Here is a 17,929-nt window from a genome sequence, read left to right on the forward strand (position 1 = left end):
TAAGGTGATTGTCACAACAAATAATTGACTAAATCTAGGTAGATTTTACTTAGGTGAAAGGAAATTCAATGAGTGAGTGAAGGGAAGGTAACAGCAGTACCAGCAAAGATGGATAAAAGTAAAAAAGCAAAATCGAAGCTGAAACACCAATGCATATTTAACAGATCTCTGCATATGGTTTATTGTAGGCAACCTATAAAATGGACCTCAATGACCCCACCTCCTGGAAGTTACACCTGTGTAAGTCTCCCCTTGGGTGTATAAGCAGGATTTATTGACTCACTTTTAATGAAAAGAGTACGGCAGAAGAGACTGAGTTAAGAAAACTGTGGCTTATTTTGGGTGTTCTGACTCTGCTGTTGCATGTGATCAGCCCTCTGGAGAAGCTCAAGTGGCATGGCAAGGGACTTAAACATCTGGCCAACAGCCAAGCAGGACCTGAGGCCTGCCAACACCCAGGTGAGTAAGCCTGGCTGGAAGCACTCACGCCCCAGGCGGGCAGCCCCAGCGATACCTTGATCATAGCCCCGTAAGAGACCCTGGATCAGAGGGACCCAGCAAAGCCATGAAAAGATTCCCACAGAAAACATGAAGTAATAAATGTTTGTGGTCTTAAATTGCCGAACTTGTTAAACAGAAATAATTAACATATGTTTTAATATACTGGCTTTTCTTACAGCCATTAAAATGCCATCTCGCCCACACCCTAACTCCTCAGAAAATAACCACCCCAGAAATTACCCCAGAAAATAATCTGCCCCATGGTGTTTTTCTTAATTCATTTAACAAACATCTGTGCACATGTACCTGGGCTTCTATGGGAGACACTAAGGTATGAGATTTGTTCACTGACTTCAAAATTATATATTCAAAGACATGTCTGAATTATCTTTGGATAAGCTGAGACTGAAGAGAAAGAGCATCTCAAAGGTTGCTTTGAAGAAAAAGAACATAAAGGACTGACCTGGACCAACATTTTTGTTAAATAAGAAAGAGGGGAAAATGACAATGAAAAAACTGAAATGGCACTTGAATCAAGCTAAGAAGTTGCTTACGTTAACACAGTCCTGTTAGTAATGGCTTGAACATGACAGAAGTCCACACCAAGTAGGTATTCTAAGGTTGCAAAAGATAAATGCATAGATGATCTTGTATTTGTTGCTCACTGTCCTAATATACAGGGGAAAATGAGTTACTCTTTTAATCCAGGTCATCTAGCCCTGCCTCCTGAAAAACCTGTATACAGATCAAGAAGAACAGTTAGAACCAGACATGGAACAGACTGGTTCCAAATTGGGAAAGGTGTACTTCAAGGCTGTATATTGTCATCCTGCTTATTTAACTTATATGCAGAGTACATCATGTGAAATGTCAACTGGATGAAGCACAAGCTGGAATCAAGAGGGAGAAATACAACCTCAGATATGCAGATGACACCATCCTTATGGCAGAAAGCAAAGAGGAACTAAAGAACCTCTTGATGAAAGTGAAAGAGGAGAGTGAAAAAGTTGGCTTAAAGCTCAACATTCAGAAAACTAAGATCATGGCAACCGGTCCCATCACTTCATGATAAATAGATGGGGAAACAGTGGAAACAGTGACAAGACTTTATTTTGGGGGGTTCCAAAATCACTGCAGATGGTGACTGCAGTCATGAAATTCAAAGATGCTTGTTCCTTGGAAGAAAAGATATGACAAACCTTGACGGCACATTAAAAAGCAGTCATTACACTTTGCCGACAAAAGTCCGTCTAGTCAAGGCTATGGTTTTTCCAGTAGTCATGTATGGATGTGAGAGTTGGACCATACAGCAAGTTGAGTGCCAAATAATTGATGCTTTTGAACTGTGGTTGGAGAAGACTCTTGAGAGTCCCTTGGACTGCAAGGAGATCCAACCATTCCATCCTAAAGAGATCAGTCCTGGGTGTTCATTGGAAGGACTGATGCTGAAGCTCCAGGACTCTGGCCACCTACGGTGAAGAGCTGACTCATTGGAAAAGACCCTGATGCTGGGAAAGATTGAGGGCAGAAGGGGACGACAGAGGATGAGATGGCTGGATGGCATCACTGACTCGATGGACAGGAGTCTGAGTAAACTCCGGGAGTTGGTGATGGACAGGGAGGCCTGGCGTGCTGCAGTCCATGTGGTTGCAGAGAGTCGGACACGACTGAGTGACTGAACAATAACAAGCCCTGGAAAACAGAAGAGTAAGCAAAGGACAAGTGGCTACCTTTTATAGTATGACTTGGAAGTGGTATACATTGCTTCTACTCCCACCCTATTACCTAATACTTAGTCACAGCCTCCCTTATCCATGAAAGGCTAAGAAACAGTCTCTGGTTAGGTGGCCAGGAGCCTAGCTAGAACACGGTAAGTTCTGTTACTAACAACAATATAAAGGGAACGATATCAGGAAACAGCCATGACTTCTAGTCAAGACCTGGGTTGAAAACATGCTTAATATTCCTAGATCTTTAGGGGTGGATCTGGACAATGCAACTAAACTATTAATTACCAGAAAATGTACAAGTCATATTACTGATATAATCTGAACTAACCACTACCAGGCCAATATCCAAGTATTGTCAAGCCTTGAAGATTCTACTTTTGACTAAGGCATTGCTATAAGTTATCAAAAGATACTTCAGACTAAAGAAACTTCCAGAGAACGTATTGTTGCTTAACATTTGGGCATACATATCCCACAGACCTTTAAAAATCAACCATGCCAACACCTATATTTGGCCATTTCTTTTCTCAATGAAGAGATATTACCTGCTATCAGACATTACTACAAGAGGGAGATAAGGTTTATAAGCAAGCAGGTTGCGTGCAAGTTATAGAAAGAAAAGAAGTAAATCTGTGTAGCAATTTCATATTGACTATCTCCTCTGTGTCAGTTGAACTTTTCTGGTCTTTTCTATTTTTTTCCTATGAATATCATATATTGCCTCTTTCTTAAATAGTCTACTTACAACAGCTTGCCAAAAGCTTGAAAGAAAAATTTACTAACTAGTCTGTTGAATAAAGCACCACTTAGAAAAACAGAGACACAAAATATATTTCTTGTATTTTTTCTTTTTTTTTTTTGACCTGCACTGTGCAGCTTGCAGGGATCTGAGTTCCCCGACCAGGGAGTGAACCCGGGCCCCGGCAGTGAAAGCATGGAGTCCTAATGACTGACCTCCAGGGAATTCCTGTTCTGGTATTTTTCTAACCACACAGCCAAAGGGACGTCATAGATTCTAAAACTATTTCCTAATCGATAATCAAAATAATTTCTCATAGTTTAACCTTTAAAATTTAAAGCACAGCAAACCAATAAAACCCCAACTATGACTACACAGAGTGTCAGTCTATAGTCAGGTATTCACACAAGAATGTTTTATTCTAAAGCAAGTCACCAAACTCAACAAAACCTGACTCCTTTTTAAGTATTTGGGGAGGAGACACTATGAAACGATGTGTCCTCTGACACATCTCCAGGATTCTCTGAGCACTTCCTTGTGTTCCGGCACAAAATAGTCTAAGCTCATCTTGTGTCTTCCCTGTCCCAACTCTGGAATCAGTCATTTCTCCAAGGAACACTGATTCCTTTTCGCAGAGAATGGTATTTAGAAGCTAAGACAGGGACACTAAGCAGACGCACTGTTTTGGGTACAGCTGCTCAGAGATTCTCTCAGGGCAGAGTAAGGCAATGCACCCAAGAGCGTACATATGCAACCCGTCTCCCAACACTGCTCCTGGCTTCTCCCACCACATGGGTGCCCTGACCACGTCACCTGGGCTCCAAACTGGCCAAGACTTGGGCAAGATTCGCTATTTCTAATTGAAGTATAGTTGATTCACAATATTAAGTTAGTTTCAGGTGTACAACATAGTGATTCCATATTTTTACAGATTACACTACACTTGAAGTCATACAAAATAACGGCTGTGTTTCCCTGTGCTAGACACTATGTGCTTATTGCTTCAAGACTCTTGATAAGCATAAAACAGGATATTTAACCAAAAGAAAATAACTTTTTAAGAAAGTATTATTTTAATAGTAAAAGCTTCCATATTTGCCTTCACGTATCTTCCCTCCATTCCCTATCATTTATAGAACCTGATATCTTAAGCTGATAAAGAACAGCTCAAGGTTAACCCCCTTGACAGCTACTCATTACAAGGCACCAAAATTTACAGACTTCCCAAAATGAGAAGAAAACAAATCTCACCTTTTGGTAGCCTCATTTAATTAAGTTATCCAAGATTTCTAGGCATTCTCCAGCCAAAAGATATCTTGAACCTGACTCCCTAAGGACACTTCATTTCGGCACTGGCTAAGATCGTCTCTGGAGTACCTTCTAGAATTTATGTGGTATCAGAACCTTAGGTCAAAGCATTCACGAAAAGCTACATTAACTTAGTTCCTCTTACCCACTACTAATCTACATGCAAAGCTTTAAAAAGTTGTATTACTCATTTTGACTCCCATTTTCATTGCTTTTTTCATATCTGAAAAAAACAGATCAGATACATAAGCTTTCCTCCAAAACACATTTCTCTTATAAAACTCTTCCTTGATCACTAAAGCAACCTGTTGGTAATAAAGCTATAAAAATACAGATTTAATAACTACTGACACACTATCAGAGACGCATTCATGGTAAAGTGGTTTTCTAATGGTGGTGATGGATTTTGGACCTCTCACCCAGTTGGCTTGGAAAAGAAACGGTCTGCTGACAGAGACCAAGGTATCTAAATATATAGCACACAAAGCCTCTGAAATTTAAATATAGATTCAAAATACCCAGTTACTCAAATAGCAACTACTTAAAAATATTCCACTGCTGTCATTTGATAAAATTGTTATAGTGATTCTACTATATAAAAACCTAATTTTGATATCAGTAGGCAAGACTGCTTAAAGTTTTAAAGGCAACAGGTACCAAAGACTGAGGCTACCTTATCTGATCTAAAATAACGCATTAACCAATTCAAGATCAAACGTGATGGGCTTAATTAAGTGTTCAATACCTAAGAAAAGGATATCCCCACAGTTGAACTTTGAAGGGGCATCCCCTGCTTATCAAATTTCTTGCATTTAAAAACAATTCAACCCCAAAGACCCAATTATAAAATTAGCCTCTGACTCATAATGGTGAGAAGTTGACTGGTGTTAAGTTTCCACCTGCCCTCCAATTAAGGAATTTCTTTCATAAAATCTGAGAGAAAGTTAATCAGGCCTTTTTACACCGATGTTGAAAAGACCTCAAGACCTGGAAACACTGAGCGGAGTTCTAGCCCAGGGTCTGCCATTCACTCTCTAAAATGCCTTGGGGTAAGCCATTTCACTTCTCCGGGCCTGCTTTTTTTCATGCATAAGGAGTAGGGAGTGACCAAATGACCTCAAAGGTCTCTTCCTGAAGTTACATAATTACAATTCCCAGTGAAGCTCACCATTTCAAGAAAGAATTCATTTTTACACAGCTCCCAGGAGGAGAAGTGGGAGACAGAGGATGAGATGGCTGGATGGCATCACCGGCTCCACGGACATGAGTGTGAGTCAAGGGAGGCCTGGCGTGCGGCAGTCGATGGGGTCGCAGAGTCGGACACGACTGAGCAACTGAACTGAACTGAATCATACCATATTGAAATAAATACAGTATGGCATAATACTATGGGATACTACACAACAACTAAAAAGAATGAAGGAAACCATATACTAACTAACAACAAAAGACCTCCAATTCATACAGTTAACGAAAAAAATTGAAGAACATGTACATTTTGATGCCATTTGTGGAAAAGGCTATGAAGTTTTACATAGGGCTTTCTACAATGAAGAAACTATTCTGGATATGCAGAGTCTAATACGGTAGCTGCCAGCCACACCTGACTACTGATCTCTGAAATACAGTTATTGTGACTGAGAAGCTGAATTTTAAATTTTACTTAATTTTAACTACTTTAAATTTAAATAGTAATCAGTTCAGTCAGTTCAGCCGCTCAGTTGTGTCCGACTCTTTGGGACCCCATGGACTGCATCACGCCAGGCCTCCCTGTCCATCACCAACACCCAGAGTTTACTCAAACTCATGTCCATTGAGTCGATGATGCCATCCAACCATCTCATCCTCTGTCGTCCCCTTTTCCTCCTGCCTTCAATCTTTCCCAGAATCAGGGTCTTTTCCAATGAGTCAGTTCTTCGCATCAGGTGGCCACAGTTTTGGAGTTTCAGCTTCAGCATCAGTCCTTCCAATAAATATTCAGGGCTGATTTCCTTTAGAATGGATGGCTGGATCTCCTTGCTGTCCAAGGGACTCTCATATAAATAGTAGTATGTGACTGGAAACTACTGTACCCCATAATACAGGTCTAGAAAAAAAAATCTAAACTGGTAACGGTAGTCAGTGACCTCTGGAGAGAAAACTAGATGGAGGGTAGAGGTGAACCAAAGCAAACTTTTGCTTTCTTTGCATTATGTGAACTTAAAGCAGGTAATACTCACTACTTACATAAAAACAAAACTGAAAAAAACCTATTGATATTGAGTTAAAAATTTGACTGAAGCAGAGTACAAAGAATTAAGTTTTTTCTCTTTTGCTTTTACCATACCTGGGAAAAACTGAACAAGTATGGTAGTTTGAGTCAACTACCCTAAAAACATCTTTAAATCATATTTCGTCACACCTTTCTCCCAAACTCTCTCCCCTCCACCTTCCCATCCTCTGTAACTGTAGTAACTTCTGGTACAAAGGACTCAGCAGTACAATTTTAGAAGCTATGGCCCATTATCAGGGGAGTTGGGCATACTTTCTAGTGGGGGTAATGGATTTCTGCCTCTACAAGCACAACCCTCTGGTACTGTTAAAAAAAAAAAAAAAAAAATTGTCATAGCTCCCTAAGTCTTCTCTTCTTCAAGCCAAAATAGAGGCAGAAACTTTTCACCATCCAATGGCTCTATTGTGGCTCAAAACAACTCAGGATAGAAACACTCCTTAGAGACTTCTCTTATTGGCATGGTATATACTCACTCAGAGTCTCACCCCAGACTTCCTAAACACCTGGTCATGCACTCCTTCATCAATATTTACTGAGTGCTATTAAATGTCAGTCACTGCACTTAGGGGAGGAGACAGAGCAATAAACAATATTTAAGTAGAAAGAGCCTCTGCCCTCCAAAGCTTGATCCCCAAAAGTTAATTGGGTTGGTAAACACTAAAAAACTTAAATTTCAATTCATTCTAGACAGTCCAACTCATGCTAAGCTGAATACCACGGGGACCATGAAAACCACACAGAGTAGCTCTATCCATGTTTCTAATACAAGTAAAGGAAATCTACATAACATGTGTAAATACTGCAACACAACAGGGGAACTCCAATGAATAATTTCCCCAAATGTTCCCTAGAACAAGTTTTCAACAGTCCCTAGCAAAAATGTGGAAAAGAACAATGTTGTAAATAAACTTATTATATTGGAACTCTCTTTATTATGAAATCATGTCATTTCTCCTTTCTTATCTTTTTCTTTTATTTTTGTTTTAAAATGTGCTCTACCTCATGAAATAATGATAGTTTATGTAGAAAGTGGGAGGTACCTGCTTTTTACTTTGTTTTTAAAGTCTTACTTACCAAATAGCAAGAGAGCAATCAAACCTCTATGCCAAATATTTGTTGATATTTCATTTGTCCATGTTGTCCACTACGTTAAAAGACTCAAGAACATTCCCTCTGCCCTAAAATGCACACCCTGAACATACAGAGGCAGTAATTACTCCTTCAAAAATACACCTCTGAAAGGTAAACAACATCAGTTCAGTCGCTCAGTCGTGTCCGACTCTTTGCAACCCCATGAACCGCAGCACACCAGGCCTCCCTGTCAGTCACCAACTCCCAGAGTTTACCCAAACTCATGTCCATTGAGTCAGTGATGCCATCCAACCATCTCATCCTCTTGGACATGCAGCAAAGTTAACCTTTCCCAGTTCTTTGCTATATTATTTACAAAAATATTAGTATCACAATAAAATAAATCCAAACACAGGATTACAAATATGCAAAAAGTCCAATCAAAGTATATTGTTGAGAATAAAAATTATAATTGATGACAGCTACTTCAGTAATAATAAAAGTAGCCAAATTCTTGTCTAGGTTTTTCTAGTTAGTCTTAAATATCATCCACAGTGATAAAGGGAGTTTGTATTTATTAAGCTCCAGAAAGCTGCAGTGTAGGGGTGAGAGAAGAGAGAAAATGAACGGAAAAAAAAACTTTTTAATACTAACTTACTACAAACTATCACATAATTATCACTAGCATTGACAAAACTGCAAATTTTACTTGGTAGCTGAAAGTGAGACAAGGTTTCCACGGGACATCTACCTCTTCCCCACTCATGTATCCCCCAACAAAAAATATACTTGTCCTTACATCTGGTAATCTGTCTGCTTTACCTAAGACAAGAGAACAGCATAAATAAAAGGGTTTTCCACTCAGACAGGCCTAAACTCCGCAGAGCTGTCTGTGTGTGACCTTGGGCAAGTCATTCAACCTCTTCAAGCCCCGCGTGAAGCTCCATACGCACACACACCACGTCGGCCTGACTTACGACTGTAGGCACGAGGCGCTGATACATCGGTTTCTTCTTGTGTAAGGATGTTAACAATATTTCTTTCACGGCGTCAACTGAAGTATTCGGTGAGATATTATGTATATAAAGCTCTGGCACTGTGCCTGATCATCGTGGTCAAGTGTTCGATAGATAAAAGGTAACTGTTTTTTGACATCAGCTAGCAGTATCAAATCTGAAAGTACTGTCTGAATACTTTCCAACACTAATATACAAAAGTCTACCCAGTTAGAGCAAACCGCTCACGGGATTAAAACACACACACACACTTCACAGAAAACCTACAGTTTCTACAACAGTGGGCTTGGGACCCTCCTAGGTGAACCCGGGATTACGCGCAGCAGACCTAAGCGATTAGAAGGACCTTCAGCGGACTCCAAGCCCCTGCACTTGAAATAACGGGCTGTCAGGGAGCACCACCCCCCGCCCCCCGACCCCGGGGCGTGCAGGAGAGAGGACCCCCGAGAGGGCCCGGAGGGCGGGGGGGCGCGCAGACCCACCTTGAGCAGGATGGAGGGCGGCAGCTGGTTGATGTCCGGGGCGTCGGGGGGCGGCTCCCGGTGGCAGTCGCACGGCGGCTCGGGGCCCTCCGGACAGTCGGCGTCGCCGCACTCGTGCTGCGGCTGCCGGGCGGCCGAGGGGGCGGCGCCCCCCGCTCGGACCGCGTCCCCGCCGGCCTCCGCGGGGGCTCCTCCCGGGGCGGCGGGGGAGCGCGGGGCGCGGAGCGGCGGCGGGGGGTGCTGCTCGGGGCCGCCGCCCGCAGGCCCGCCGCCGCCGCCGCCGCCGCAGGCGCCCCCGCCGCAGCGGGGCTGCTTACAGGGGGTGCAGGCGGGGACCCCGGCCCCCTTCCGCTTGCACACCATCTCGGGGGGCGCGGGGGGCTCGGCCGGCGGCGCCCGGAAGGGCCGCGAGGCGGCGGGCGGCGCGGGCGGGCGCACGGGCCCCGCGCGGGCCCACAGGAGGCTCCGGGCCGGCCGCTCCCGGGCGGCGGCCGCAGCCGGCCCCAGCTCCCCGCGGCCGGGGGCGGGCGGCGCAGCGGCGGCGGCGGCGGCCGAGAGCAGGAGGCGGCGCGCGGCGTCCTCGGCGGCCAGGCCCGCGCGGCGCCGCGCCGGGGGCTGTGAGGAGGCGGCCGCGCCGTAGGCCCTGAGCGGCCGCGGCGACGACAGCGGCGGCTCCTCCTCCGGGCCGGCGGGGGCGGGCGCGCCGGGGCCGTGCACGACGAGGCAGAGCATGCAGGGCCCGCGGAAGAGGCAGTCCCGGCCCCGGGGCGCCGCCGCCGCCTTGGCCGGGGCCCCGCGGGGCCACCTGAGGAGAGGCCGGCGGCGGCGGCGCCACCAGCTGCCGCAGCGGGGCCGCTTCTGGCGCGGGCGGCGGCGCGGCTCCTTCGAGAGCAGGAGGCCCATAGGGGAGGCCCCGCACTGGGGCCGGGCCGGGGCAGGCCGCGCGGGGGTCGGCCTCGGGCCCGCGGGCACACACACACGGTCACACACGCGGCGCTGGGGGGCTACGTGCTCTGCCCCGGGACGCCGGGAGACCACGGCGGGGCGCGAGCTCTGGGGACGCGACGGAGGCGGGCGAGCCTGCTGACCGGGCGGCCGCTCGCAGCCTGGCCCGCCGCCTCAGTTGGTCAGGGCGGCGGCGGGGGAATCGCGGGGCGCGCCTCAGACCACTTTAACGGCGGCTCTGCCGGCAGCGGCGCGCGCGCCCGCGGCACACCTCGGCGCGCCGGGAGCGCGCGGCCCGCTTGGGAAGGAGGCGGGGCCGCAGCGGAGGCGCGCTGGGGGAGGCGGGTGGCGGGGTGGGAGCGCGCGGGCCGTTCGGGAAGAGGGCGGGGCCGCAGCGGCGCGCAGTGAGGGCGGCTCGGGGGCACGCGGCCCGCTCGGGAAAGGGGCGGGGCCGCTCGGGAAGGGGGCGGGGCTCGGCGGCGCGCGCGGCTGCTCGCTCCCTGACGGCCGCTTGGCCGAGCCCGCCGCCGGGGGTGCGGGCTGTCAGCCCCCAGCACCAGTGACCCGCGGTTTCCTGGAGCCCACGCCCCCTTCGTGGGTCCGGGAGGAGCCGCCTCTGAGCCCGCCGGATGACGTCCGTGGGCACAGCCGCGCTGACGTCGCCAGGCGCACGTTCGGGAACTGTCATTGGCCGGGAACCGCTCGGCCCTCTCACCGCCCGACCCGGATTCCTTGGCCGCTGAGGAGACCCGGTCCCGCCAGAGGCGAGCCCGGGTGCCCGGCGGGCTCTCCGCTGCGCCGGTGGGAGCGCGGCCCGGGCCGGCGAGAATGGTTCTCCCGCGAGGGACTCACCGGTGGAGCGGCTCTGCAGTGTTTCGGCGCTTGTCTGCAGACACTTGTTGGTAGTGACGGACCGCCTTTCCCTAAGTGCATTTCAGGATGAACGTACGTATCAGGTGATTTCAGTTAAGTTGCTCAGTCGTATCCGACTCTTTGCGCCCCCGGGGACTGCAGCATGCCAGACCTCTCTGTCCATCACCAACTCCCGGCCTTTACTCAAACTCATGTCCATGGCGTCAGTGATACCATCCAACCATCTCATCCTCTGTCGCCCCCTTCTCCTTCAGTCTTTCCCAGCATCAGGGTCTTTTCCAGTGAGTCAGTTCTTCACTCAGGTGACCAAAGGATTGGAGTTTCAGCTTCAACATCAGTCCTTCCAATGAACACCCAGGACTTACCTCCTTTAGGATGGACTGGCTGGATCTCCTTGCAGTCCAAGGGACTCTCAAGAGTCTTCTCCAACACCACAGTTCAAAAGCATCAATTCTTTAGTGCTCAGCTTTCTTTATGGTCCAACTCACACATCTATACATGACTACTGGAAAAACCGTAGCTTTGACTAGACGGACTTGGTTGGCAAAATGATGTCTCTGCTTTTTAATATGCTGTCTAGGTTTGTCATAGCTTTTCTTCCAAGGAGTAAGCGTCTTTTAATTTCATAGCTGCAGTCACTATCTGTAGTGATTTTGGAGCCCCCAAAAATAAAGTCTGTCATTGTTCCCACTGTTTCCCCATCTACTTGCCATGAAGTAATGGGACCAGATGCCATGATCTTAGTTTTCTGAATGTTGAGTTTTAAGCCAAGTTTTTCACTTTTTCAGGTTATTTAGACACACAGATAAACGCTTTCTCAACCCAATTAGTCATCCAGTGTCCCAAGCCACACAGCTATGGAAGACTCTGACTCTGCACCCATCTCTCCATCCATCACATACAGGACTTTTTAAAACTGATTGCTCACTGCTTGCTCAGAGATAAAGGGCTCTAGGTGGACTTTGGAGACTCAGGTTTCCTCAGAAAATGAGGAAATAGTCTTTGCAGACAGCCCTTTTGAAGATTTGACTGTAATGAGACCAGAGACATAAAGCTGTAACTAGGAGTAGTACCTGGTGTTGAAAGAAAGTTTTCACAAGGGAGAAATTGGGAGCGGCTTTCACAAGGACTTGGACATGCTCGTGGGAATGAGCCAGTATAAAGGAAGAGGTAGGGAAACAGAAGATAATACAACAAGGCCCTTGAGAAGATGAAATGGTGATTACCTGTGGAGGGATACAGTCTTCACTGTGATTGGAAGGAAGGAGGCAAGGATAGATCAAGGATGAATGCAGATAGGTGGACATTTCTGGCAAGGCAGTGAAAGAGTTCATTTTGAAAGGGCTCTGTTTTCAGTGGAGCCTGCTTATATGCTGAACGGTGGGAGATGGCAGGTATATTTTAAAGCTACTAATGATAACAGAGAACTGACTGAGAAAACAGTATTGCAACATTCAAGGCTTATCTGCATAGAGACCTTTGAGCGTTCCTGACTTTACCACCACACTGGCCAGCCTTACCCAGCCTTCACCTAATCTGCCATCAGACTTTTGCTAATAGAGGCCTCCTTATCAGTAATCACTTTTATTTTAGATCTCCCTTTCTGAGCTTGATCACAGTGAGATGGAATTCCAAGAAACCTAGAGGCAGAGATTCATCAAAGGGTTTTACATAGGTTTCTTCCAAGGTACTGCCCAAACTGCATTCACCTACAGATATTATCTACACATCTTTCATCCCTCTGACTTAAAAGGAATTTCTCAGGGTCCCAGAAGAAAGGTGAGGAGTGACAGGGTTATCTGAGGCTTTTTAACAAATCCTTTGCATCTCTTCCAGAATACACTTTCAGCAAAAGGAGAGGGTATTCTAAGCTTTTTATTTCTCTGTTTCAAAATTGTGGACCCATTAGTTGCATATGAATTAAACATACATACAACCCAGCAATCCCACTTACAGATATTTATCCAAGAAAAAAGCATATACCTACAAAAAGACTTGTGCAAAAATACTCATAGCATATCTTTATTCATAATAATCAAAATCTACAATCTAGATGTCCATCAGTGAAGAATGGCTGAACTGGTATACTCATTTGATAGAATACTACCCACAATCGAAGGGAGGGAGGTAAACAACACGAAGGAATCTCATAAATCCAATACCACAGTTCAAAAGCATCAATTTTTCGGCCCTCAGCTTTCTACACACTACTGCTACCTTATGCTACACATCTTATAATGCTGTGTGTCAATTATCAATTAAACTGAAATAAATTGCACCTCCTTTATTTTTCCTCTTGCATGCCTGCTCAGTCATGTCCTCCTCTCTTCAACCCCATGGACTGTAGCCCAGCAGGCTCCTCTGTCCATGGGATTTCCCTGGAAGAATAGTGGAGTGGGTTGCCATTCCCTCCTCCAGGTGATATTCCTGAGCCAAGGACTGATCCCACATCTCCTACACTGGCAAGAGGATTCTTTACCACTGCGCCACCTGGGAAGCCCACTTTTCCTCTCACCATGGTTTTATTTTCTTCATATTGCATTAGCACATGTTTATTTTGTCTTCTTTTTTTTTTTTTTTTAATCTCTCCCACTAGAGTGTAAACCCATGAGGACTGGGACTTTGTTCAATTTTTTAGGAAGATAATCTGGCAATTGTATAGAAAATGAACTAGAGTAGGAAGAGGCTCTTAGCAGTAAGACCAGTTGGGAATTGTTCAGTGGATGGACTTTAAAAGCATGAATTAAGGCCATTGTGGTAGGGGTAATGAGGTATGGTTGGGATTGAGAAACGGAGTCTTCAGGATTTAGTAACTTAGTTATGAATTAGGTAGAGGATGATGGGTAGGGAAGAAATGAAAGGCCCAGAATAGCAACTTGTACATTCATATGCCTTATTTCAGTGTAATAGTGATTAATAGATTCTATAATATAAAATATTTACATATTTGAATAAAATTCAAACTTGGGGTATATATGTGTTATACCCAAATTCACACTAAAAACCAGTATCTAAATTTAAAATGTTGAAAACTGTTCAAAAGAAAAGCCTTTTCTTTCTTCTTTGGTGATATAGAATATATGTACTCATTTCGAAATTCACATTTGCCTGTAAAGACACACCCACAGACACAAATTTCTCATGCTTGCAGTTGGGTAACAATGGCTGTTATAAATGGCCAAAACACCCTGTGGCACCAGTGATGTAAGTAGATCTCAGATAATGTACCATTGGTCTCACTGGTTGTGGTAGGTGCAATGGATGACCTACAAGGACACTCGGGGGGGCAGAAGACATGGTTTTATGCATCTGGAAATCATGCAACACCCCAAGTGTTCAATAAACTTAATCTGTTACTCAATTGTGTTTTTGCTGCACTACTAAAAGCCAAAGATGGAGAAACAGCCAGCTTTCAGAGGATTTCTTTCAGGAAGTGATCTGTACTCTTGAAGAGTCTATTTCAATTCAGTTAAGTCGCTCAGTCGTGTCCAACTCTTCTCGACCCCATGGACTGCAGCACGCCAGGCCTCCCTGTCCATCACCAACTCCCAGAGTTTACTCAAACTCATGTTGATCACATCGGTGATGCCATCCAATCATCTCATCCTCTGTCGTCCCTTTCTCCTCCCGCCTTCCATCTTGCCCAGAATCAGGGTCTTTTCCAGTGGGTCTGTTTCAAGCACAGTATGAAAGTGCAGCGGCTGCCTCCCCTGCCCACCCTCAGCTCACCCTATGACTGAGTCCTGCTCACCCGCAGCTCTCAACCCAGGTGCCCCTTCCCTGGAGTCACACCTCCGTGTCTGTCTCCTTTACAGCAGTTACCACGGCAGGCAGCTCTGGGGCCTCTGTCAGAATTAAGCCCTACTTTGTTTATCCTGAGCTTCCCTGGTGGCTCAGAGGTTAAAGTGTCTGCCTACAATGTGAGAGACCGGGGTTCGATCCCTTGATCGGGAAGATTCCCTGGAGAAGGAAATGGCAACCCACTCCAGTACTCTCGGCTGAAAAATCCCATGGACAGAGGAGCCTGGTGGGCTATAGCCCACCGGGTCACATAGAGTCGAACACAACTGGGCGGCTTCACTTTCACTTTCTTTTGTTTATGCTTGAATCACCAGCACCGGAAGTCACTAATCAGTTGCACTTTAAAGAGAAGTTATTCCGGGTGGCCTGATGTAATGGTGGGAAATCTTTACAGACAGTCCGACGGTGAGGTTCAAAGCAGCAGCGGGTTGCTTCACTGTTGGCCTTGAAGACGCAGTCTCGCGTGCTGAGTGGGGCGCCGCGGCCCAGTCCCGCGGAATTCGGGATTCAGCGCACAGGCCTGGGAGAAGAGCGTGGGCTACAGGAAGCCCGGCCCTGAGAAGGCCCCGACTCCAGCGCCCTGAGGATCTGAGCCCAGGCCAGGAACCCTGACTACAGAGCTGTGAAACGGTAAAAAGCCGCTGTTTTAAATCACCGTGTCATCATTTGTTATCGTGGAAATAGAAATGTTTTCACCGAAGAGCCTTGTGAAACTAAGCCTTCATGCAACTTAACCGGGGGAAAAGAAAGCAAAACAACCAATTATCACCCAAAACGCTCCAAAGATAATTCAGGCTCGTGAAAGGAAGCAATTAACTGAGTTTAAAACAGAAAATTCATTGTTCTCCCACTAAGTTAATGTGGTAATTAAGGCAAATGCAGGGGTTTCTTTTCCTTTTTTTAAACTTAAGATTCACATGTTCATCTTTTCTTCTACCTGGGGATCAAGCCCGGTCTCCGGTGTCTCCTGCATTGCAGCGGGTTCTTCACCGCTGGAGCCACTGGGGAAGCCCTAAATGAAATCACTAAAGCAGAAGATGTTCTACCACGTGTTGTTCAGTCACTGACTCATGTCCAGCTCCTTCCGACCCCACGGACTGTAGCCCGCCAGGCTCCTCTGTCCATGGGATTGCCCAGGCGAGCATTCTGGAGTGGGTGGCCGTTCCCTTCTCCAGGAGACCTTCCCACCCACAGATTGAACCCGGTCTGCTGCACTGTCAGGTAGCTCTACTGCCGAGCCTCATCTCCTCAGTTCTGTGCCCAGCTCCTATATCACAACCGATACTTTTTTACTGTCAACTGGTAACGTAGGACCTTTAGAAAGAATTAAGTTATGTGTGACTCCCTAACCAATTTAATGTTTTTCCCTCTTAAATTTAATAACATTTTTGTTTCTTGTTATATAAATTTAGAATAGTTATACATTTGCTCACAATAAAGAAATGACAGATAATTATAATTACTATGGCAACCACAATTCTAAATGTTGAGAACTGGTGGTATCAGTATAATAATCAAGTGTCCACATTCCAAATTTGTTTGCTGTGTTCCCAAATCGTATCACGAGTGTCAAGTTGCCCCTTCATAACCAGTTCCGTTCTTACTAAGGGTTTTATCTCTCCTTCCAGAGGTAAGGCAGTCATAACCAGGATTCACAAACTAGAAGGACTGAATGGACTGTTCAAGGTTTAACCCCTTCTGGAGCAGGTGGGAGATGGGAGGGTGGCTGAAGAGGTGATGTGGGGTGATTCTCACCTCTCCTCTGACTTCTGTCTGACACTGCTGGCTCATTAGCCCCTGGATTATGAGATTTTCTTGTTTTATGTTGCCTCCTTAGCCAAGTGATAAGATGTTCTTTTTCGCCATTCAGGGAGTAGATACTTCTCTTTGGATGTAGAAAGGGATGATAAAGTACTTTTTTAAGTTATTTTTCTTTTCTAAAATATTTTTTATTTTTTCCAAAGATAGAAAGTTAGAGTCATACCTAAGTATGAAACAATGGAAGAAATGATTTTAGCAACTGTTCTCTTTAACTTCAGAAACTACATAAATTCCCTCAACTTTCTGGAAGGACAGACTTTATCGGTATGTGACCTGTGTTACCCTGAGTAGCTTTGGGTTTCAGTTCTGTTTCACTTGCTTTTAAATTACACATTGCTGTTTGTTGATGTTTATAGTTTCTTTGTGTGTTTGTTCAGTTATGCCTACAGTATGTTGTGAAGCAAACAAATCAACCCTATTTGGAGTCCATCATTTCCCACTAATGTTAAGACTAGGGTACAAGGATTAAAAATTATATCATCTATAACCCAATTGTGAAGGCAGAGATAAACACAGTCTCTTCTAAGTTTGGTTATGCAGCAACGCTTGCCATTCAGAGTCAGCTCTCGCACCTCCCACCTCCACCTAATGATGGGAATAAGGAAATAGGGTCCCAGGACCTTTTGTCCCCTCCAGGGGAATAGATCCAGAGAGCTGAGAACCACTGTTTTTCCAGTAGGCATGTATGGATGTGCAAGTTAGACCATAAAGAAAGCTGAGTGCCGAAGAATTGATGCTTTTGAACTGTGGTGTTGGAGAGGACTCTTGAGAGTCCCTTGGACTGCAAGGAGATCCAACCAGTCCTTCCTAAAGGAGATCAGTCCTGGGTGTTCATTGGAAGGACTGATGCTGAAGCTGAAACTCCAGTACTTTGGCCACCTCATGCAAAGAGCTGACTCATTGTAAAAGACCCTGATGGTGGGAAAGATTGAGGGCAGGAGGAGAAGGGGACGACAGAGGATGAGATGGTTGGATGGCATCACCAACTTGACGGACGTGGGTTTGGGTGGACTCCGGGAGTTGGTGATGGACAGGGAGGCCTGGTGTGCTGAGATTCATGGGGTCGCAAAGAGTCGGACACAACTGAGTGACTGAACTGAACTGTTATAGGAAACATGCCATTCTCTGTGACTTCTTTTCCTTTCACTTTATATATTCATTTCAACCTTACGTTGGAAGTAAGTGTGTGTATGTGTGTGAGTGTGTGTATCTTGGGGAAGAATATGGGGAAAGAGGACTTCTTCCCAATTCCTACTGCTCTGCCAAATCAATGTATTTTCTTCCATATTTGTAAAAATTGACATTCTTAAACATTCATGAATTGGAATAATTTGAATCTTTATTGGGCTACAAATCAAAGGTATTTACTT

The 17,929-nt window shown here is 45.8% G+C and overlaps 1 protein-coding gene and 1 long non-coding RNA gene across 3 annotated transcripts in view; one reads left to right on the top strand and one right to left on the bottom strand.

The window, feature by feature from the left end:
* The window catches only part of FBXL17 (F-box and leucine rich repeat protein 17), a 512,447-nt gene extending 502,425 nt beyond the window's left edge, over positions 1–10,022 (bottom strand). Inside the window, exon 1 of the mRNA XM_061152120.1 lies at positions 9,120–10,022. Within this exon, the coding sequence (XP_061008103.1) occupies positions 9,120–10,022 (903 nt within the window). The remainder of the gene's footprint in view (positions 1–9,119) is intronic.
* A 563-nt stretch (positions 10,023–10,585) lies between these two features.
* Positions 10,586–16,906, top strand: LOC133062724 (uncharacterized). 2 transcript variants are annotated; one of them, XR_009694248.1, is made up of 2 exons: positions 10,586–11,009; positions 15,053–16,906. It is a non-coding gene; the product is annotated as an uncharacterized LOC133062724 (long non-coding RNA). The 2 variants fall into 2 exon arrangements; XR_009694247.1 differs by having other exon boundaries at positions 15,133–16,906.
* Positions 16,907–17,929: the final 1,023 nt, after the last annotated feature.

The sequence above is a fragment of the Dama dama genome, chromosome 9, assembly GCF_033118175.1.
Source record: "Dama dama isolate Ldn47 chromosome 9, ASM3311817v1, whole genome shotgun sequence".
NCBI lineage: Eukaryota > Metazoa > Chordata > Mammalia > Artiodactyla > Cervidae > Dama > Dama dama.